The sequence below is a fragment of the Sparus aurata genome, chromosome 10 (assembly GCF_900880675.1).
Source record: "Sparus aurata chromosome 10, fSpaAur1.1, whole genome shotgun sequence".
Taxonomy (NCBI): domain Eukaryota; kingdom Metazoa; phylum Chordata; class Actinopteri; order Spariformes; family Sparidae; genus Sparus; species Sparus aurata.
This window is the reverse complement of record NC_044196.1, coordinates 11,381,299-11,404,545: the sequence shown is the minus strand read 5'-3', so window position 1 is coordinate 11,404,545 and position 23,247 is coordinate 11,381,299. Positions and strand designations below refer to the sequence as shown.

At 43.9% G+C, this 23,247-nt stretch overlaps 2 protein-coding genes across 5 annotated transcripts in view; one reads left to right on the top strand and one right to left on the bottom strand.

The window, feature by feature from the left end:
* Positions 1-1,422, bottom strand: part of LOC115589121 (type-2 ice-structuring protein-like) — a 53,555-nt gene extending 52,133 nt beyond the window's left edge. For both annotated transcript variants that reach the window (XM_030429841.1, XM_030429842.1), the window contains exon 1: positions 1,275-1,422. In XM_030429841.1, coding sequence (XP_030285701.1) covers positions 1,275-1,407 — 133 coding nt within the window. In that variant the 5' untranslated portion in view covers positions 1,408-1,422. The remainder of the gene's footprint in view (positions 1-1,274) is intronic.
* Positions 472-22,727, top strand: LOC115589118 (uncharacterized). 3 transcript variants are annotated; one of them, XM_030429839.1, is made up of 36 exons: positions 472-612; positions 2,275-4,562; positions 6,025-6,086; positions 6,620-6,658; positions 7,144-7,350; positions 7,578-8,083; positions 8,319-8,491; positions 8,660-8,794; positions 9,063-9,161; positions 9,266-9,303; positions 9,446-10,380; positions 10,558-10,716; positions 10,822-10,856; positions 11,143-11,295; positions 11,436-11,567; positions 12,402-12,440; positions 12,755-12,880; positions 12,976-13,102; positions 13,219-13,389; positions 13,484-13,518; positions 13,787-13,948; positions 14,067-14,201; positions 14,397-14,435; positions 14,528-14,668; positions 14,870-14,952; positions 15,063-15,086; positions 15,694-15,783; positions 15,832-16,219; positions 16,356-16,409; positions 16,650-20,039; positions 20,167-20,275; positions 21,217-21,336; positions 21,471-21,764; positions 21,878-21,994; positions 22,097-22,218; positions 22,308-22,727. In XM_030429839.1, exons 2-36 carry the CDS (start codon positions 2,577-2,579, stop codon positions 22,368-22,370), a joined length of 10,488 nt encoding a protein of 3,495 aa, XP_030285699.1. In that variant the 5' UTR covers positions 472-612; positions 2,275-2,576; the 3' UTR covers positions 22,371-22,727. The 3 variants fall into 3 exon arrangements, with proteins under 3 accessions (XP_030285699.1, XP_030285697.1, XP_030285698.1); XM_030429838.1 differs by adding an exon at positions 1,715-1,785 and having other exon boundaries at positions 515-612; positions 15,694-16,219; XM_030429837.1 differs by having other exon boundaries at positions 15,694-16,219.
* The last annotated feature ends 520 nt before the right edge of the window (positions 22,728-23,247 follow it).

Here is a 23,247-nt window from a genome sequence, read left to right as displayed (position 1 = left end):
TTTCAATCCTGTATGGATTGTGTCATGAATCACACATATTATGTTTGTCAGTTTAAAAGATATTTTTCAGGTCAATAAAGTCGCAGTTTGTTGTAATTTAAGTAAAATCCCGTCTTGTTTTGTGATAAATGGCACAGTGAACAACATCATCTTGCTCAGCACACATAAAAAGATACAAAAAAGATGAAAATCACAATAAATCTACTCATACTGACAAATGCAGTTATGTGAAAGGCGAGTTCTTCGTGTACGCTAGAGTGGGGAGCAGCTCTTCAACATTTTAATTTAGCAGAACGACATCTAATGAGACTGTTGGCTGTGTAGTTTCTAACAATTCTTGAGGTGGAAACTTGTGTTTAAATTGACAAACATCATTTGTGTGATTAAAAGCACAATTTCAATAAAATAATCAAATTTCAAATTGGTCCCATGATGGAAACCGGAAGAGACGGGACTTCAGCTAGTCTTCGAGCGACCGTGCTTTTACTCTGAAGGCTGGACACAACAACCGGAAGTCGTTGCGATACGTGCATCCGGGATTTTCCTCCGGCCGACAGCCCGAAGATGAATTCGAGCACAACAAAGCTGCAAGATATACACAAATAACGGAAGGTAGGAAAAAGAAAACGAAGTTATAACAACACCGAGTTTACCGGAACCCTATTTAGTACGTGCTTGTGAATTCCGGACTTTCCTGAAGACGATCGTTAGCGGCTGCTAGCAAGAGCCCGAGAGGCTAGTTTAGCCATTAGCTCTGTTTGGCTTGCGAGCGGTTCATATCAAAGTTTATAAAATTCAATACGGACTTTTTACATCAGTACTATTTTGTGTATGTATTTCATTGTGAAATACTATTACCAGCCTTATGGCCAATGACGGCTGGACTCAGGTCTGTGAGTTGTGTTAAACATGCTAACCGTAACTGCTAGCATGAAATGTAAATATTGACCTACCTACACACCGTTCATTACAGTGTGCTTGCAATACATGGTACTTTGCAGGATTTATCTCTCAACCTGTTTGTGATGGCTCGACAGGCTTGCTCTCAAAATCCGTCTGGTGGATCCTTATCTCTATTTTGATAGAGTTAGGATACTTTATTCTGCGTTCATGTCGTATTTTATTGATCGTATCCTGGTTCTGACTTTACACGTACTACCCAGGTCTCAAAGTATATTTGGTGATCCATCTGAGTTTTTGTTTTGTTTTTCTATCCCTCCAAGAGAACAACATAATTTGAGTTGACAGTCTCCCTTTCCTTTACCTTACCTTACCTTTCTGCTGTCGTGAGAAAAGTACATCCAGCGAAGTCTGTAACACCAGAGAGAGTAGTTGTACGACACACATCCCTCCCCTTCTCTCCAAAAAGCCACTAGTCTGCTTTGTCACAGCCGAACTTGGAATCATATTAGCTAATGGTGGTGTTTCGCTGACATAGGTGGACGATTGAGACTCACAAAAGTTTCAACTGATTTAGTGCGGCTGCAGACAGATTTATCAGACTAAGAGGCATGGGAGAAGAGGTCATGCAGGGGATTGCCAAGAATGATGTGACGTCATGGCATTGTGCATAGAGTTCAGAAAGGATACTGGTGTCTTGAAACCATGCAGATGTGTAGTGGAAGTATTACCTGTTTGGGAAAAAGCATTTCAAATCTCATTTTGGGGGTTGTTTTGGGTTCAGTATCTCACCCAAAGACACTTCAATATGTAGGTGCAGGGCATCAAACCAGCAACCTTCTGATGAGTGGACAACTGATCTAATACCGGAGCCACAGCCGACTTGTGAGTGTGTGTCCCCATTTGTGTGCATGAGACTTCCTCCGAAGCAAATGCAAGTGCTAGCCAGAGTGTTGGTGGTCATTTGAAAGAGTCTTTGTTCTGGGAAACACTACCGCATTTGTCAACAAATAAAAGTTTCTTGTAGTTACTTTAAAATGTTTGTGTGTTTTATGTAACAGCTGTTGCCAAACCTCAACAGTTTTCACCAGAAATGAGCGAGGAAAGAAAATGAATGAGCTTCTGCTTGTGCTTGATGTTTTTTTTTAAACAGCAGTGACCTTGTTTTCTCTCTTTATCTGTGCTTTGTTGCTTTTACCTCCTCTGTGTTTCTTACTAGTTAAAAGCAAGAAGTGAAGGCGTGATTGTGTCCGACAGAAAGCACCTGAGGGGATAACTCCAGACAAGACCTTCCAGATGAGGGAGTCGACCCATCCGTGAAGCTGAAGCCCTGTCCCAGTCAATAACCCCTCCCTTTGTTTCTTAACTTTTCAGCTTTGCATTGCGATCAGCATATTGTTCCCCTTCTCCTGCTCCGGACCCTCCTCGGGACCCCCCTCTAAGTAGAGGAGCCCTCTACTTAGAGGGAGCCACGCCGGATTGGTCTGCATGCTGCCTCCTTGTGGATGACTCAACTGAACGCCCAGCTAGGACCGACGCCGATAAATTACGCTTTTCCGAGCTGCAAACATTACAGCCAGCTCCCACCACATCAGCTTCCTACACACCTACAACACCACCCTTCTCAACTGCTTGGACCATCAATCTCCTTAACCTTCTCAATCTCCTAGAACACCATGTCCCATCACCTGTATGATCCCTTTGACTCTGAGAACCAAAGCTCTACCCAGGGGCAGTATGGACTCCACAGTCAACAGGCAGAGATGGACCCTCGGAGAGGAACTACTCGTCTTGGACCTGGGTCCAGCTTCAGTTCTTCTGGAACTTCCTCTGTGATGCCTAACAACTCCGGAGGAATGCTCCCATCTCTGATGTCTCAGTCAATGAGCTACAGGCCTGAACAGGGTAGGGCCATAATGGATGTGGACATAGAGAGGTCCATAGATATGCATATTAGTAGAGCCAGGGAGGAGTCAAGGGTTCCCAGTAATCCGGTGCAGCGGCCTATAGACCAGGACATTCGCTTTACCAGCACACAAAGAGATGAGTTTCGCTCCTCAAGTACCGGGATGACCTCCTACACAATGCCCTCGGCCTCTGCCTCTCTAGGACATAGACACTCAGATGTTGAAAGCAGCAGAGGCTCCATGGACTGGTCGAATTACAAAAGGCCCACCGCGGATGACTCTACGTTTTATTCGTCATCTGCTTCTTCTAACTATGCAGGTGGTAGTGACGGTAGGTTTCATGCCCCAAGTGAAAGAGAACGTGAAATGCAGCCCATTCCAGGGTTAGGTGGTTATGACTACCCAGGCCCAGACAAACCTGCGGCCCCGACAGAGTCCAGTCGACCTAAATACACCTCTCAATCAGCTGCTAACATCCTTATGCACTTTGGACTTGAAAAAGAAGACTTGGAACATCTCATCTCTTACCCTGAAGACCAGATCACCCCTGCCAACCTGCCATTCATCTTGCGCCAAATCCGTATCGAGAAGACTAAGAAGCCTACATCTGCAGGTCAGTCAAAACCGTACCCTGATCCCCAGCCCACCAGAAGTGTAGGTCAAAGTCACAGTTTGAGCACTTCTGGGGGGTCAGGGAGACGCCAGGAAGAAATCTCTTCAGCTGTTCTTCAGCCAAGTAAAGTGATTGACTACGGACATACTGGTAAATATTCAGGAGGGGTTGGAGATGAGATTGGAAAAACTGGTGGCAGCAGGGCTAACAGTGTTGGGAGTGGAGGGATGTTGCTGATGGACAATTATGACACTACCAGACACAGTCAAGAACCACTGCCAAAAATGACAGCAGAGGTGAAGAGCAGTTCCTTGGGTTCTTCCCGTCAGCAGGCAGGTTCTGTCCCCAGTACCAACTTTTCATACACTTCAATACTGAAATCTGTGGCTCCCCCAAGCCATGATCATACGACAAGATTGCAGATACAACCAAACCAGACCTCCCAAACAATCCCCAGCTCTTTCTCTCTGCCAAATAAAGACACAGACATCAGAGTTCTCAAGACAGAAGCCTCCATACCTGGTCCTTCGAAAGAACCAATGTCGGATCGCCAGTCAACATCAAAAACCCAGCCACCTGTCAATTTGCTCCGTGGTGTGCATCCCAGCCGAACTGGCCTAGTGCTCTTTGATAGTAATAACAAGAGTGGCACTAAGGATCAGAGTAAAACTCGAAGTCAAGGGTCAACAGTTGCTGAGCAGATGAAAAAGCAGCAGTCGCAGAAGCAGCCAATTCAGCAGAAGCCACCAGTGGAGCAACAATCAAAGCATCAGATGCACCAGGCACAGAAACAGCCAGCGGGGCAAATGATGTGGCCTCCAGCTTTTTCTGCAGCAAAATCAGTTCCTTCTGCTGCCGTTATCACCAACATCACTGATGCTCCACGTGCCATGCAACATTCGATGTTTATCCCTGGTGCCCCTCGTCCCATCGTTATTCCTCCAGCTCTGCCTCAGCTGATCCCGCCCCTGATGACCTTCAATCCAATGGTGCTGACAGCTTCTAACCAGAAGCCTTCAACCAAGGTGGCAGTCTCCAAGGGTCGTCCAACACCAGCCATGATGCATGACTATGCAGCCGCCTCGCCGAAAATCTTTCCACATACCTGTTCTCTGTGTAACAAAGAATGTACTCATATGAAGGTGAGTGGAAGAATGCATCCATTAGGAAACTGTCCGTTGGTTATTTCAATATCTAAAACTTTTGTTTTTTCTGTTTGTAAAATACCAATTTTAAATGGGTCATTTTTTGTTTTTCCACTCTGTTGTTTCACGCACAGGCATGAAAAACACTTGAACAAACAATCCATACACATGAATTATAGTTTGTAGAAACATGAGATCAAGGGGGCTGCCTCATAGTGACGCACCCCTAGCAGTAAGGGGTTCAATGCCTTGCATTGGCACTGCTCCAGCTACCAGACCACACTATGTGCTGACTGGACTGTGCTGGACTTGAAATGGCCTTCCACTGGTTTTCAAGCCAAGAAACCACAAGGATTTACGTAAAATATTTATTTGAATTATAATTCATCAGTAATTACTATGGAATGCTAATAAGAACCCCGTCACAAAATAAAAGCTGTGTGCCGTTTTTCAAAAACAAGTTTGGATGGCAAACTTTGTGAGAGTCTTGAAACATTTTGGAACAAACTAAATGTCATGCACCAAAATAGTTCCACAATGCTGATCACAGCTAATGGTTTAATGTTGTCTGGTCCAAGGAGACTGTGTCTGATACATTTGACTTGACTATCTTTAGACTTGCTTAGAAAATGATTGTCAAGTTTGAACAGATGAAATTGTTGGTTCCTAGTGGCCATCGGCAGATTTACAGCTCCTAATGTCTGTTGCGGCGTTGACAGTAACTGATGGGATGTGACCAACTCCTGAGACTGTTGTTAAAAAAGGAACCGGGGCTTTGAAGTCGTTATGAGGAAGAATCTGCATCTGAAGAGCTGGTGCATCACAGGATGATGGAAGATGGCTGCCTCCCTTTAAATCAGTTTTTTTTTTAACCTTTGTCTCACAGTATATTCAGTTGAATAATTTGAAAGAATTGTTCGTGAATATATAGTTTTTCTTTTTTCCCGCTTTTGGAGCTGTCAAGGATGCATTTTGTTACTTCATTTCTGGGAGTTGGTGTCACTAGCAGGGATTTCTTTTTTTTTTTTGGACCATCTGTTTTGGATTATTTTCCTCCTTTTGGAACAACAAATTCCTCCCCAGTTTCTACAAGTTCCTGCGTCTCCTCCAGGTGTCCCGGCCTGTGTGTTTTTGTCCTGATCCATACCTGTGACCTCTGCTGAGATGACCTTCGCCAAACCCAAAGAAAACCAGGGGATAGGCTACCACATAGGACTGAAAAACAAAACATTGTACTTTCAAGAAAAGCTTTTTGTTTTGATTTTGTGCTACCACTGTTTTTGTTACATTCCATAATGAAAACTTGTTGCCCTGAACTCAACTTGACTATAAAGTGACATGTAATTACAGAGGAGGATTTGTGTTATCAGTGACAAATGATAGTTGAGATGCTGACGCTGATGTCAGTTTTAAGGATATTGAGGCCTATTCTAAATGCTGTGTCTGTTCTGACTACTAGGATTGGATCTCCCACCAGAACACCAGCCTTCACCTTGAGAACTGCACACTCCTGCGAACAAGGTAAATCCTTTTATAGGAAAATTATTTGATTATCAATGTCCCTTTCTTCTTCTTTTCGGTGGAATCCAACCAGAATAATGTAGAGGAAACACTGGACAGAAAAAGAGAAGTTGCAGTACCATGAACTCTTTCTCAGGATTGTACTTGAACCATTGGTGTCACCTCTGCAGCACAGTGGCTGCGTAACTAACTATTAAGGGTATTAAATTGTGTTCCTTGAATGGTCTTTTTTTGAACCCCCATTATTCGGAGGCTAGTGGAACTTGTGCCAGAGTTTAAGGTTTTGTTTTTTTGTTTTTTTGAGAATGCATTTGTCAAGATAAACTACAGTCAAAAAGTATGAGATGACTAATTGTCGATTGTTTTATAGCTATAGCCTGTACAATCCCTTGTTGCCCTTCGACTTTAAAGACATCACCAAGGAAAACTGTTACACGACCCCCTGTCGTGTTGCAGACACCTTCAGCCTTTGTTGGAAAAGTATTGCCCCTTTGCTATTTTAATAAGTGTGTTTGAATTGACTTTTTCTACAGATACCCAGAGTGGGATGGTGAGATAACAACCAGGCCAAGGTAAATATTTTATGCTGGGAAGTCCTGCCACTTTTATCTTCAATGACAATTTAAATATTTATACAAGATGACTGTGTTCTCAGTGTCAAGAGAGATACAACAGATTTGCACAAAGTAAATCTGTCTATGTGAAAAGTAAGAAGAAAGAAGCCACACAATCTGGAATCTGAAGACCCCTGATCAAAACTTCTGGCAAACCAATTATTCAGTTGTCTGAGAGGTAGCTCGTTAATTGTGTCGTTAAAAAGTGATCAGGTGCTGTGACCCTACTCAAATTGCCTGTCATACAACAATTGGTCTGGCAGAAATGCAGCCTTGCTCTAAGATTGGTGTGGGTCACAGTCTCAAAGCTTAAATCTGTCTGAATCTGTTCGGTGTTTACCCCGATTTAGTTTAAACACACCAGTTTTCAGCCAGTTCCCTACTGATCATTTTTTTCCTTCCTGTTATCCACCTTTCTTTTTCTTGTCCATTGCCCTCTACAGGACTGCAGGTAAAGACACCAAGGCCTCAGCCTCAATCTCTGCACTGACCTCCCAGCATCGTCACCAGAGGAGCAGACATGACAGTAGTTCCCGCTCCCGTTCCCGCTCCCGTTCATCCAGCCCCCGACACAAACGTGGCTCGGAGCGTAGAAGGGAGAAACGCAGTAGCCGATCGCAATCGCCACGCACCTCCAGACACACTCGCAGGTCTGTCAAACATAAATTCTGTTCTTAGAAATAACATTGGTGAACAGAAGAGACATTTGTCACTACCCGTTTGTGAATTTATCAAAAATAAATTCAACAGAAACATCTGTTTCAACATAAACATGTATTTAGTCTCTTGGGATTTGTCACTTACCAATCTGAAAATCTAGACTTGGGTGGAATAGTTTGAATCTTTTAAGAAATTATTTTACCCATACTTCTTTCAGGTCCAGGTCTCGTTCTCATGACCGCCCGACCTCCTCCCGCTATCGCTCACGTTCAAGGAGCCCCGAGAGACGATTCTCGCCAAGAAGGAGAGATGAGAAACGGTCTTCACCAAGGAGAAATGATGACAAACAATCATCTCCCAGGCGGAGCCGTGAGAGACGATCGTCACCAAGGAGGAGCGACGACAGGCGATCGTCACCAAGGAGGAGTGACGACAGACGATCGCCACCAAGGAGGCGTGATGAAAGACGGTCGCCACCAAGGAGGCGTGAGGACAGACGATCGCCACCAAGGAAGAGCCGTGACAGCCGATCGCCACCAAGGAAGAGCCTTGACAGCCGATCGCCACCAAGGAAGAGCCGTGACAGCAGATCGCCAACAAGGAAGAGCCTTGACAGCAGATCGCCAACAAGGAAGAGCCGATCATCCACAGAGGGGTCATCTCCTCAACAAAGAAAGTCGAGCATTGCAGAACGACTGGCGAAGAATCTACTAGAAACATCAGGTTTGAAGATTACAAACATTTTAGGACCTCCAGGACCTGAGGAAAAACCTACTTTTAAAACCTACCTTATTAGTGAACTTATCAGCACCTGTGTATTATGGTTACATACTGTGTACAAATGCATGCCAAAAATACAAACTCTTTGATGTGTAGTTTTATATCTGATATTTAGGGAATACTTCCAACCACCAAACTGTGCAGTTTTGTATGATGTGTTCCATCTTCATCCCGCTAGCTGTCCAGTCTCTGTCAAAACGGTCTGACCTGGAGGCCATGGTTAAAACTCTGACTCCTGCCCTCCTGGCTGAAATTGCCAAGTTGGAATCCTCCTCTTCCTCTTCATCCTCCACAGCCAAGAAGGAGTCGTCTACAAACTCTAAAGCAAAGCCCAGCCTGCAGAAGGGCAAGGCAAGTTCTACTACCAAAAATTAAGGGTGGTGTGTGTGTGTAATTCTACATAGTTGACAGTATACATTATAAATTGTAAAAACATGCATTTTTCTCTTTCGTCCATCTGTGACGACCAACACTATATTCAGTCTAAGTTTGTGTTTTTCTCTCTCTTTCTTAATTCAGCCTGGTAAGTCTTCAGCTCCAACCATGGTGAGACTAGATGGGGTTGATAAATCACTCTCACACAGTGATATGGCTGCCCGTATTGGGCAGTTTGGAAAAACCAAGTCGATTGTAATGCTTCGGGCTGTAAAGCAGGTATGTATTTCATTCAGTTTGATGAATTAATTTACTACTAGCTTGATTATTAAATTGTGTAAAATGTCAAAAATGGCTGTCACCACTGAATTTCTGACATTTTTTTTAGCAAGAATTAGAGAAATTATAAAAGGATATACTATAATTTGTCCTACAGAAACAGGAACTGGAAAGATTACAAATAACTAATTCAGTCTGGTTTTTGCCTTACAATTGTTTGAGTAATGCAAAGACATGCGTATTTCTATGTTCATGTGTGCACATGTAGGTAAACGTGTGTTTTGAAAAGGAGGAAGACGCTAAGAAATTGAAGAGTGCAAAGAGCTTCAAATTGAAGGGATTTGTAATTACTGTTGCCGGAGAAAAGGTATAACACATTCCATCTTTCAGTATTAATATTGTGTCTGCTCTGGTGTTGTAATGCTGTCAAGTTAATTTAAAAAATTAAAATAAAATGTACTTTGTTTGCAGGAGACTGTTACTAAGGAGCAAAAGAAGCCTCCTCTGAAGTAAGATGTGTTTTACGTTCGTTGATCTCTTTTCCTTGTTTTGTCAATGTATTACTTTAAATATTCAGATGCTATCCGATTGGAAAATCATTCACAATCAAGAACATATAAAAACCTGCATATAACTCCATTTTGCTCACAGAAAACCTGCAACGTCCACCACAACTACCAAAACAGGCAAAGTCACCAGTCAGAAGATTGCAGCTAAAGGCTCAGTTAACGCCCTAACGACTGTCACAAAATCAAAAGCCTTGGTCTCCAAAGCCAAAACCATCTCAACCAAGCTCACTAATACATTAAAAGCAGGAAAACTGCCGGTGAAGGGAGGTGTGAAAAAGGTTGTGGTGAAGCAAAAAACATCCTCCGTATCAAAGTCCACAGGTCCTAAAAGTCAGCCTGTTGCTGGTCACTCCAAACAAAAACCTGTACCTGAAAAGTCTGGGACCAGTGTTAAAGAATCTGTTGTGGTGCCGAAAGAGACAGCGGAGGGTGATAAGCCAGCAAACAAGACTGTTGCTCAACCAAGTAAAGGCAAAGTCACCGAAGCGAAGGTTAGGGCCTCTAAAGCAGAAAAGGCCTCAACTACCCAAAAACCCCAAACCACAGCAGACAAGTTGGCTGCAGCAGGAGGTGCGGTAAAGGAAAAGGTTAAAGAAACATCTACAAAGGCTGGGAGTGTTCCTTCAGAATCTACAGCTCCAGAAAGTCGGCCCGATTTGGAAAGTTCCAAACCTAAAGAATCTGAAACTAAGGTCAAAGGAGATGTGGTGCTGCCAAATGACACAGAAACCGTGACAGATTTGGAACCTGAGCATCAAGCAAAACTTGACAAAACCAATGACACCAAGGATGTAGAACCAATGCAGCCTGGGGAAACAGGAGTTGAAGCGGCAGAGCCCATGGAAGTTGAGAGTGCAGTCGAGACCCAGCCATCAGAACAATCTGTCCAAGAGTCTTCTGAACAAGGACTAGAGACCAAAACAGAAGCTTCACAAATACAACAGCAGGCTGGAGGAAGCCCAACAGTCGAGGCAAAGCTGCCAGGTGGAGGCGTGCAGACAAAAACAATGCACAATGGTATGTTGGAGACCGGATGGATGGGCAGCCAGTGTTTGCATGTGGCATGTAATGATTGTAGAAAACTTCCAAACAACACATTTAGTTCCACTGAACATTACTTTTAAGTAAAGTAACTTCTGTTTATCCTTAACCTTAATTACTCAAAGTAATCTTAATTCAATCTGATTTTTGAAGACCCTGTGACGGACGAAGCACCAACCAAGGATTCCTCTGCTCCAACTGCTCCAGTGGTCAGCGAGCAGCCATCGGCAGCGTCGACACCGTCTTTGACTGAAGTTACTCCTCTGACTATCGGGGAAATGGTAGAAAAACACCTAAATACACATAGAATAGGTAAGACGTCCAAGAAAGAGACTGCATGTTTCCGTCACAAATGTCTGCGTGTGATCATGAATTTAACGCCTTTTTGTAAAAACATTTTCTTGGTCTCTCTTTCAGTGTGCCTCAAGTCACAAACCCTCTTCTCACCAAGAGTAGGTTCCTCTTAAATCCTTTGTATGAAGTAGTACAGTATTCACACATGTAGACTTCTTAATGTTATAGATTAAACTCTGAGTTAGGAGGTTGTCCTCAGCTTCTGCCATCAAATGATTAACAAATAATGATAAGAAAATACTGAACTGTCCTGATAAATGGTTGTTTGACATTAACACAACATGAGCATGAATACATGAATTGTTCCTGTTCCTTTATTTTTAATGTCAGACTAACCTTGACATTTATTGTCCTTACCTCTCTTTCTTTGCTTAATTTTTCCAGTTTTTCCAACTCCATAAGAAGCATGTGCTCATAACCAGACTGCCGAAGTATGAGGATGGTCTCTACACAGAGGAGGACGTTGCTGAACTGCTCGTTCCATATGGGTTTGAATATACTGATGAAAACATCAATATTGTTCCTCAAACACAAATGGTAGGCACCGGGTTATAAAACTGCCTTTTGGCCTTGCAACCTTACATTGGTTACACCAAACTGTGTAAAATTATTTTGAAGAAGCGGTTAAGAGGGGGAAATAAATGTTCTAATACATTCCAATCTGGTTTTCCCGTCAGGCCTTCATCCGGATGCCATCAATGGAGACTGTGCGCGACTTAATGACCAAAGTCAAGGAACAGAAAGGCATTGTGTTCAGAGGGTCGACAGCCCGTTTCAGTGTACTAGGAAGTGACATCGCGATGGCTCCGGTAACTCCATTTTTTTTTTTTCATCACTGAAAAACATGTATATTTGTTAACAAGGAGCAGGTTCTTACATTTCCCCAGAAAGCAAAACCTGTAGGACAGGGGTTGCAGGTTGGGAAACTAACAAAACAATGTACAAAACACAAAAAGGTTCAAAGTAAATTGGTCCCTTGTTGATGCTATAAAAATGATAAAAGGATAGGACCCAAAACCAAAGGTGACGTGGAAGTCACTGAAAAGTGGGGGTGGGGGAACAAAATGTATGGAAACTGGCCGAAAGAAGAATCCGGAACATACTCACCTCAGCTTTTCATGCAAACAGAAAAAGAAAACCAACTGATGGTGTTGACTGATCAGGGGAACTGCAACCTCCTTGTATAGCCTCCTAACTGACTGACTGCAGTCAGCTGAGGGAGAACACCACAGGTGCACCCAATCGCTCCTGACGGCCTCCGAAGTAGATCTCGGGGAAATCTCTGTTCACAACCAGACCGTGAGGAATCTGTCCATAACATTTGTCAAAACTGAAGACCCCGGCCCAAATAGCTAAATATTATTGTTTGTTTCTGTTGCAAGATGTCGCTGATCTCTATGGTTCAAAGTAGTTAATGTCCTCTGGGGATCATTAAAAAACACAAGGACAAGAAGGAGAAAACTGATGTGAAATTCATAGTTTCTCCAAAGTGTTTATAATCAGTCTTTCTTTAGAGTTCAATATTTAAAAGGCATCTTAAAATCCAAAAGCCCACACAAGCTCCATTTATATTCATGCTGTATGTATACAAAGACGCATTCTTTGATGCGCTAACGCTGCCTCCTCTCACATTTCTGTTTTAGCTTGGCTTTTACAAATTACTGATGAAGCTGATGAATTCCGTAAGTAATGTGCGCACGCACACACACAAACACACACACACAAACACACACACACACACACACACACAACACACACACACACACACACACACACACACACACACACACACACACACACACACACACACACACACACACTTCTCTAGTTAACTGCTTTGAATTTTGTGTCAGAAAAACGCCCCCTACTGTCAGATCTGATTTCCTGCATTTGTCTCACCAATATACTGTATATATATATATATATGTTCAATGGAAATAAAAGCCTGTTCAAAATGTATTTATTCTAATTAAATTACTTCCTGTTTTTGACACAGCCTGTCCATAATGATGGAACAAAAATAATCTTCATCAGTAACATTTCATCGAGCAACACCAGGGAGCTCAGAGAAACTCTGAAACAAATGGGTTCTGTCAAAAACTTCCTGCCTCTCCTCAACAAGGTATAAACAAACACTTTGAACATACAGGTACTTTTAAAAAAAAAAAAAGACTTTCTGTTAGTCTTACTAGTTGTGTGTGCGCTTGTGTGTTCCAGGTTTATATAGAATTCGACGGTGATCGCGATGCAGATCGGCTCGGAGTTTGGTACAGTTTCCTGAAACAATCCCCTGGACACAAAGTCCACAGGCTGGAAACACCGAACGGCACCTCTACATCGCTGCGTAAGTCGGCCTTATAACATATGAACAATGTACACATACGATAAGAAAAAAATAACAGCAAATTTACTTTTCAAAATATATTGAAATGGCTCTGTATTTATTTGTTGTTTGGGCAGCGCCAAAGCTTCCTGAGAACGCTGTGCCGGATGGCAAGGACGCAGTCGACGGAGCAACAATCCCACTGACCAAATTCGGAGTTCCGGAGGGCAGCATGTCACCGTTTTGGATCACGATGAAAACGAGTCCCTTCCTGTTCCCTACCGTGTCTCCTTGGTTCATCATCCCAGGTAAGAGAGACAGTTGCAGGTTCGATGCCGCCAAATGCATCATATTGTCTCATTCAGTGAGGTAACTGTGTCTGTGTTCATTTTTCTCTCCAAGAATACCTGACAGTCAGAGGAGAGAAGGACATCGAGGTAAAGTCTTTTCCTCTTTATTTACCTGCTTTAATTCTTGTTGTTCCGCTCAGTGTAGAAAACATTTAGTTAGCAGCCAGAGCCGACAGTCGCTTTCACTGGTAAAAATGACAAACGCTACCGAAAGCATCACACAAGTAGAAGTTCCAAACAATTTTTGATATCCATTGAGTGTGTACAGCTGTAATATCTGCATCAGGTTGGCTACGGTTGATTTAAAAACTGGGATTCAGTTTAAACTTGAAGTATTAAATGTTGTGTTTTAAAGGAGGCCAGTCGTGGTTCCATGTTCCCCACAATCATGCTGACCGGTTTACCAGAGGGAAACTACAAGCATGAGGACGTCGCCAGGCTGATCTGGCGGTATTTGCCAAAACACAGCCTCCACTCCCTGTACTACAACGTGACGGTGTTAACGCTGCAGAGGAGGGTGAGGAAAAGAAGCTGATGACCGTCACAGGCGCAGATATTTTAATTACACTGTTCTCAATCAAATCGAGCTGATGTTGTTTCTCCATTTCTATTGTTCCCCCTTTTTTAAACTCCAGGCTTTTGTGTTTTTCGCTGATTGGACTGCCTGCTGCAATTTCGCCCGAGATCACATCGAAAATCCTGTTTCTGTCCAAGGCTGCACACTCAGTGTCCACTTCGTCTTGCAACACATGGATCTTGAATCCAGTGAGGTACGAACACTGAGAGTCCTCTGAGTTTTAACACTGTGCCAGGAAAAAAAAAAACTACTTTAAGAACAGAATTCAAGGAAAAATCAAGATGAATTACTCTTTATTTTGTCATTAAAATGTTCAAACGGCAAATATAACATAAATGTATTTTTACAGCATCACTGGCAATTCATGATAACTGTAATCTCTTTGCAGGAGACGATGTACAAAACGCTGATGGAGTTGAGCAACGCTGTAAGTCAATCATTTATCTAAGTCTTTTGTTAAGAGAAAGCAGTTGTCTTCGCATCTTCAGGCCTTGACACCAACGATTTCTTGTTCTTCAGGGAGTTCCCGACCAAAACTCTCTGGAGGAGCGGCTGCTGTGTGTGGAGACTTCTGAGACGTCTGTCGAAATCACCAGGATGGTCATAGAAGTGGTGGCATCCATTGCGAGCTTTGTCAGCTTCCTGCCGCTCGCTAACAGGGTACAAGAACACAAACACCTGCACGTTTTATCCATCCCGCAGATATAGTTGAGTTCTGAAAACTTAGAACTGTGTTTGGATTTTCTTTCATTTAAAGCGAATTCGTTGCACCCCTTTTGCACACAACCAATTCACCTTCTTCATCTCTTCCTCTTCTTTGTCTTTTTACTCTCTTTGTCCACAACGGTCGCTCTACCTCAGATATGCATTGAGATGGCCGACTCCAGTGGAGTAACACAAGTGGTGGAGAAACACACCTCTTTCTCACCTGGCTCTCTAGTTTGGTATGCGTGTGTCTTATTATTGCTCACACCTCATGTATTTGATTTTTTCATCCAACCCCCTGTTCTTCACAACTCAACTGACTGATCCTTTTTTTCTTGTCTCTGTCCAGGAGTAAAGTTCTGCGTTTTGAGACGTGAGTATATCACTTTGTAGTTCATTCCTGAAAGACAAACAAGTTCATGACTATGATTATTATGATGGGTCCAGTGTTATATGATGGACGGGATACGCTCGAGGCCCCATGTCACCTTTCATTGGACAGATTTATGTGGACTATCAATGAGTTCAAGAGTTGCAACAATTGGTCCATTACTAGATTAATTCATTTACTAGAAAATAAATGGGCAACAATGTTTTGAATCTTAGTCACGCAGACAAAAATATTCTCTGGTTTGGTGGGTATGTCTGTTTTTAAATCATCATAAACTGAATGACATTGTTTTGGATCATTAAGTGGAATAAAAAACATGGATATTTGATCATAGTATGACTTGGAGGAAATTTGATGTACATCTTTCATTGTTTTAAAGACCAAATGATTAATATTAAGGGTAGCTACAAGTTGCAGCACTGAAGTTATTACAGGTTATTACAAAAGAGGGATTTTCATTTGATAAAATAACTCACTGCCATGTATTCGTTATAAACAAAAAGCAGCTCAATGGCGATATATGAGAACATCCCTCTATTTAATTTGCAATTAACAGTTCTTTTCTGTTTTTTTAACACTTTTATTTTAGTTTGAAGAGCCTAAAAGAGCGTCTGCAAGATGCTAGTGAGATCAACATTGAACCAGAACCCATCAGTGTCAGTGAAGCCAAGCCCTCAGATGTGGAACAGCAAACCCAGCTGCCTCCTTCTTCTCCTCCTCCTCCTGCTCTGGAAACCAGTGGTCCTGCTGAGGAGCCCGTCACAGCAGAACCAAGTGCAGCTGCCTCCATAGATGTAGCAATGGAGGGGGATGTTGAGAAACCAGGAAGTGAGATCACTGCAGACTCCGCGGATGTTCCCGAGGCAAGTGAAGAGGTAGAGCAGGTAAAGGTCGAGGAGGAGACACTAACAGGTGATGTGATCTCAGCCTCTGTGGTCAGCAGTGGGAACACAGTCCCTGCTGATTCCAGCCTTGAGCCCTCAGACACAGCGCACAAGCCTGAAGAAAACTTTGCAGAGTTTTCTCAGCTGAACGAGGACATTTTCGCGGCCCTGACGGCGGCAGTTCGCCAGCACAGACTCACCCGAGGGAGCAAGACACAGAGTGAGGAGGAGGTGAGGTTGATTTTATAGCTGTCCCATACAGTCACAGAGGTTTACTACGTTTTGAAAAGCTGCTGATTATAATTGTGAATGTTCATTTATTTCATGTGTCACTAATCCAGGATAACTGATTTATTTTTATGTTTAGGGCACCAGCGAAAACAACACAAGCTCCAAAGCTGAAGAGAAGCCTCAAAGAACGGTACATTGCTGTGATTTATATTCCAATAAACTTCGTAGTCCTTTTTATTGACTTACTTTAATCTTCTTTTCATCTGTCCAAGGAGACGATCCTGAGTGCCCTGATAATATGATTTTCTTTGAAAATGTTCCCTAGTCCTTTTCAGTAGTACTTGATTAACAATATCTTGCATTAAATTGATATGTGGACAGTTAATCAAACTACTTTTAAATAACCTAAATGACTTTGTTCTCTATCCAGGGTCAGGATGATTTTACAGATGATGTTTCTTCAGACGCCGACCTCCTAGATGAGCAAAATTTTGACCTGGACGATTTTGTCACTGTTGATGAAGTCGTTGATGAGGGGGAGGTTAAAAGCTCCGAGGCTCATCGCTCCCCCTCCTCATCCCCCTCGACAGCAAGAAGAGAGAGGCAAAGCTCAGGAGTGTCTTCTAGTGGCAAAAAGACCTCAACAAGGTCTTCGAAAGAATCCAAGAACTCATCCTCCTCATCAAAGTCAACTAAAGGCACAAGCTCCTCTGACTCCAGCACTGGGTCGCCGAAAAAGTCGAAGGGCTCATCTGAGCCCCATAAATCCCCCACAAAAACCTTGTCCTCTGCCAGTGTCAGTAAGTCCTCCTCCTCCTCCTCTTCTCGACGATCCACTGAAATCTCATGCTCACCTGGTCAGAAAACACAACCGAGCAAGACAAAATCTCCAGCAAAATCGTCAAGTACTGCATCCTCTGGTCGCAGTACCCGCTCATCTTCTGCTGCACATGAAAGGGAAAAGACAACATCAGCCACAACTGTCGAGGCTTCAATAGAGACGCATCCAGAGCTGCTTAGAGAGGCAAAAGACTCAGAGGGTGCAGTGGCAAAGTCTGACCACACAGTGTCAGCAGAGGGCAGTGCTGCAAAAACTGTTGAGTCAGAGACAAAAATAGAAACATCAGAGATGCATCCACCTTCACAAGGACATGGGGAAGAGTCGAGCCAAGCCCAGAGTCTGGAGATTGATGTTAATATCAGTACACGGAAGAAAGGAAAACGGGAAGGGAATGAAGATGATGTTGACAAACACACCGAGGAGGAGGACGACTGTGAAAACTACCAAATCCTTGATTCAACTGATCAGACTGATAAACAGATGGATGATGGGGACCGAGACGGCAGCTCCGAAACCCATCTAGCTGTACCTGAGGAAGGCCAGACTTTGCGTGAGGAAAGTTATCAGGTGTTGGACAGTGTCGATGATAAAGGCAAAGCTCGACCAGAGGACAACAGTGAAATGGAAATGGACGGTTCTTTCCAAGTGTTAGACAGTGTTGCCAAAGACCAAGCAGCAACAGGTGGAGAGGACAGCCATCCGGTCCAAGATGATGGTTCCACAGTAAAGGGACAGTCTGAGGAAAATACAGTGCCAGTAGTCGACAAATCTCTTGAGAAATCTGCAGTCACAGATGCAGTTGGTAAAGAACAGCAGACAGCTGACGAAGATAATATCCAACCATTAGATACAGGTTGCAAACCAGCTCAAAGGGGTGAGGGAGACGGGAAGAACAGAAATGAAAAAGGAGATTCCAAAGATTTGGAAAATCCTGCTGCAGATGAGCCTTTTCAAGGCAGTGACAACAAAGAAGAAGATACTGAGCAAGAAACGTTTGAGATATTGGACTCAATTGATGATCAGACTGCAACAGAAGATGGCAGCCAAAAACTTGAAACTGGCATTGACCAGATATCTAAGGAAGACATTTGTCCCATAGAACAAGAGGACACATTCCAGGTAATTGATTCTTTGGAAGATCAGCCAACGACTACAGAGAATGAGCCAGAGACAGACAACAAGGAAAAAAGGACCAGGAAAGTGGAGGCAACTGCCAGAAAAGATGGACCTACAAGGAGGAGTGGCCGCACAAACACAGCACCTAAAACTGAAGAGAAGGAGAAATCTCCAAAGAAACAGAACAAGGCGGTTAAAAAATCTGAGACACGGACAAAGATGGACACCACTGCAGGAGTCTCTGAAAAAGACAAAGAGGTCAAAGAGGCCTCTGAGGAGATGATGTATGAGATAGTAGATTCTGTTGAAGACGAACCGGTTCAAGATGTGGCCATCCCAGAAAGGTCTAGTCGAAGAAGGAGTGCGAGAGGGAAGACGGAGGATAAAATATCATCAAAACCTACAGAAGTGTCTGAAAGACCTGTCAGAGACGAAGAGGCTACATACGAGATTTTAGACTCTGTGGAGGAAGAGACTGCTGAGGAGGAACCAGCAGTCACCACAAGAACTACGAGAGGAAGAAGGGAAAGAACAAGTAAGAAAGATGCTTCCAACGAGAAAACAACCAAAGAGGACACCCCAACGAGAAGGAGGCACAGTCCTGCTGGTCAGTCACAGGAACGAAGGGAAGAAACGCCAAAGAAAGAGGAGAAAGCCTCTCCAACAAAGAAGAGTGGCATAAAAGAGGCCAGTGAGGACGATGGTACCTATGAAATATTGGACTCTGTGGAGGACGAGGTTGTGAAGGATGATCGGCCCGCTAGAGGGAGAAAAGGAAGAAGGGGAAGACCAAAGAAAGAAGTTAAAACAGCTGAAAAAGATGTCACAGTAAAGAAAGGCGACAGAGATGCATCTGAAAAAGTGGCGGAGGAAGAAGAGGCAACATATCAGATTGTAGATTCTGTGGAGGACACCACCGACGGTCAGCCCACATCAGGACACTCCAGTAAAAAAGACCTTTCTAAAAATGATAACAAGCAAACTACGAGCAGTGCATCATTCCCAGGATCAACCAGTAATGAGGAGGAGGAAGAGCCCATGTATCAGATTGTAGATTCTCTGGAAGAAGAGGAAGAAGAGCCGACTGCCACAGAGGTGCCGAAGACACAAAGCAATGAAGAGCCGTCAACTGAGAAAGGAGACACCCCAACACACGGTACAAAAGCTCCGGTAGCATCTGGAAAACCGATGGTCAAGGAGGACTGTCTGAACGAGGCAGTTGTAAAAGAGGATCCACCTGCTGCAGAAGAGGAGAGCACATCCAAAACAGAAATTAAGAAAGAGGACAAATCTCCTCAAAAGTCCCAAAGTGATACTGAGCTACCGGAGGTGGAAAACAAACAAAAATCAGCAGAGAAAAACGACACGACGAGCACTCTGGTGAACCTGGACGAAGTGAGCGAGGATGAGGAGGATTACCCCGACGACACAGCAGAGGAGGATGAGCTGAGGAAGAGGCAAGACGCCACAAGAGGGAGGCAGATCACCAAGGAGAAGGAAACGAGGACGACCAGGGAGAGGGAGGAGAGGGAGCGAAGGAGCAGCAGCAGCAGCAAAGGAGGAGGTAGCAGCTGTGGACGAACAAGGAGGTCCAAGGAGAGGGGGAGGGAAAATGAGGAGAAGGTGGAGGTTGACACCAAGGACCTGGTGACTCTGGATGAGGTGGGGTCAGATGAGGCCGGCGAGGAAAGACCTCCAGAGAGCCGAGAGAGGGAACAGGAGATCACGGAGGGAGAGCTGCAGACACTCGTCACTCTGGATGAGTTCGTAGACGAAGAGGAGGATGTTAAAGTGGAGCAAACTACGCCGGAGTCCCGCCCACTCCTCCAGGAGGACGAATCGGTGGACTCCTTCAACCCAGAGGTAAAGATTCAGATCTGAGCACTTCAACATTTTATTTTACTCCATGGGGAAACTGACTGAGAAGTACTGTAAAACCCAAACAAACAGAGAAATACTGATGATGAAGATCTCTTGTGTCTGTGTTTAGACTTTAGTGACTTTAGATGAAGCAGGCGGTGATGAGGAAGAGAAGCCCGACGAAGAGCAAGCGGAGGAAACCTCAAGATCTGCAAAACGCAAACATGATGACGACACAGGTGTGTTATTCTGTCAACACATAATACAATACACTTCCAACATACGTTAACATACATACATATACCTACAAGAGAACCAGTGATACCTGGTTTTATTAATTGTGTAATGTTAAACCATTGAACTTTTTACCCAGCAGATACTTTGTCTTGTGAAAGCAGGAAAAGCACAAGTGTTAGTAAAGATATTGATTCCATTAAGTGCTCCAGGATGTCTTGTCAGTGAGTGCAGGGTTTACATTAGCTGGCATACTCTGGCTCTTTACCGGAATCACGTGTGGTCCACCAAGAAATATGCCAAATAAATTCCTGAATACTTCATTCAATAACATATTGTTTGACACATAATATATTTTGCCACAACAACTCAAAGATAAGCTTAGGTAACGCAAAAGATTTCTTCCAGGTAAAACCAAAATATACATACACGAGATTCAACATCCTGCCGGTGCGTTCCTTAGTGGGGGTTTTGAATCTAATGCCACGTATGAAAATGCGCCCGTCCACACTGCAAAAGCTTTTTAAGGAGAGTAACATGAGCTCAAGGCATCAACCTGGGCTCGTAGGACCCCAAGTCCAATCCATGGAGGCCCTACTGTGGATCCAATTGGTTCTAACCCATCAAGGCATGGACACGGGATCTCTGGGGGTGTCCTGTGGTGTCTGGCAATTGCTGTGACTCCTTGTGAGTCCCGTGGGTTGTGATGTGGGGCCCTTAGATGAATTTTGCATGACAGGTCCACACCTTGAGCTCTTTCACGATTCTCACGCCATTCCTGAGCAGCTTTTGTGGTGTCATCGATCTTGGGATCCATATGAACGCCCACAGGTTTCCCAGCAGAACATTTGCTTTTTCTGTGTTGGCAGGTGGGAATTCTGCTGTGGAATGAGGAACATTTCTGCAGGATATTGTCTGAAAATGTCCTTTATTTTTCCTTTTTCAGAGGAAAGTATGAACTTTGTGACAGTAGATGAGGTGGGAGAGGAGGAGGAGGAGGAGGAGAAGGAAACGGTTACAACCAGGACAAGAGGTCGACCCAGGAAGAGAACCAGACCGGCCCCCGGTAACATAAACACATATTAATCTTTGATACGATCATGTCATTACCCTAAATCGAATCTATAGACACCAAAAGGTATGAATTTGCAGTTTTCTTCTGGTTTGTTTACGCAACCACTTTATTGTCTTTAACCACAGTGAGAAAATCTGCCCGAGGCAAAAAAGTGAGCGCAAAAGACATCATAGAAGAAGAAGAGCAGGCGCTTGATGCCTCCTCGTCATCGGACAAAAATCCATCTTCGTTGTTAAGCGACGTTCCACCAGAGGTCCAGAAGAAAGAGGAGGAGGTGGAAGCAGCGAGACAAGCCGACATCAGTGCCTCCTCTGCTGGGCAGGAGACGCAGCCACAGCTCCCTGAAGTCCAAACTCCTGAGGAATGTGTGGAGGAAGGAGAGGAAGAGAAGGAAGGATTGAGCAGGGCGGACACTAAAGGTACGGAGAGCTGAAAGAGGGAGCGACTGAGGTCATTTCAATCTAAAGTTGCTGTGTGGTCGTCAGGGCATTGATCACTTATTGATTATTACATGTTTCGTTCTCTTCTTTAGCTGTGAGTAAACGCAGGAGGGAGCTCGTCGGACCTGAAGCTAAGAGAGCTCGTTCTCAGTCTCCATGTGTCTCTGCTGACTTCAAACTGCCGCCGTTCAAACCCAACAACCCCCTCGGTGAGACACACACTTTAACATACTCCCAGATATTTGAAAAAAAGACACAAGATGCAAATATTTTGTTTTCTCCTGTTTCACTCTCACTGTCTCCCTCTACAGGTCAGGAGTTTGTGGTCCCTAAATCAGGGTATTTCTGCAACCTCTGCTCTGTTTTCTACCTGAACGAGAGCACGGCCAAGGACGCACACTGCAGCAGCCAGAGACACTACAACAACCTGGAGGTACGCACACACACCTGCACGACATTTAAACACACAAGAACACGCAGTTGGCCTCACGTTGTTTTGTGTTCTCCCTCTTCTGTTTTCAGAAACATTATAAAAAGCTGGAACAGGAACCATCCAGAAGTTCTCAAGGCTCCGTTTCGGATTGATCCTGACTTTTCACCTACTGATTTTTGTGAACTGTACAAAGCTTAGAAACTCAATGAATTGCTTTCTGTGCTACAGTGATACCTGATCAGTATTTTAGCATGAATTGTCTCAGTGGGATTCAGCGCACATTTACAAGTCACAAGTGTGGAAGAAGGCAGGTGACATCGCTGGTGAAATGAAAACATCTGATCTGTACGAATTAAGGAGGCAGAAATGTCACATTTCAATGTTATCTGTATGTATATATGTCGGGAACTCCTCATATCCATGTTTGCTATCGTGTGTGTTTTGTTATCCCTTCGGTTCTCATGAATTATTCAATTAAATAATAGTAAAAAAGAACTTTTAAAAAAAACCAGAAATGTCTCAGTTCTTTCATGACTGAAGAATCAGCGCCACCAGCTGTTCATCTCAGAAATGGCTGCGACATAATGCTTCAGGGAAACTCTGACCGTTAACGTTACATCACCAGTGCTGTTTATCGACCTTCTTACAGGTTTCAGACCATTCTGATATTCCTCACCTCTGTCTATCAGAATGGCCCACCACTATCAAAGCAGTTAAAGGTAGCAATGATGGGGACATGAGTGTCTTGACCACTGTCTTCGCAGACTGACCCTGGTGGGGAAGGTAGTGAGGTACCATGTAGACATAGCTGGGCTCACCTCCATGTACAGTTGCTGGTTCTGGACCCAAACTCCTGAAGAAAGGCTCGTTTTCCAGAGTTGTCCAGGGAGAGAGGCGCAGGACAATCCTTACCCCGGCTGAATGCTGCAAGGTTGGCAGCAAGTCCCCAAGAAGAACAATAAAGTCACCAGATAGAACACTTTCCAGGACGCCAACCAAGGACTCCAAGAGGACCGGGTACACTGAGCT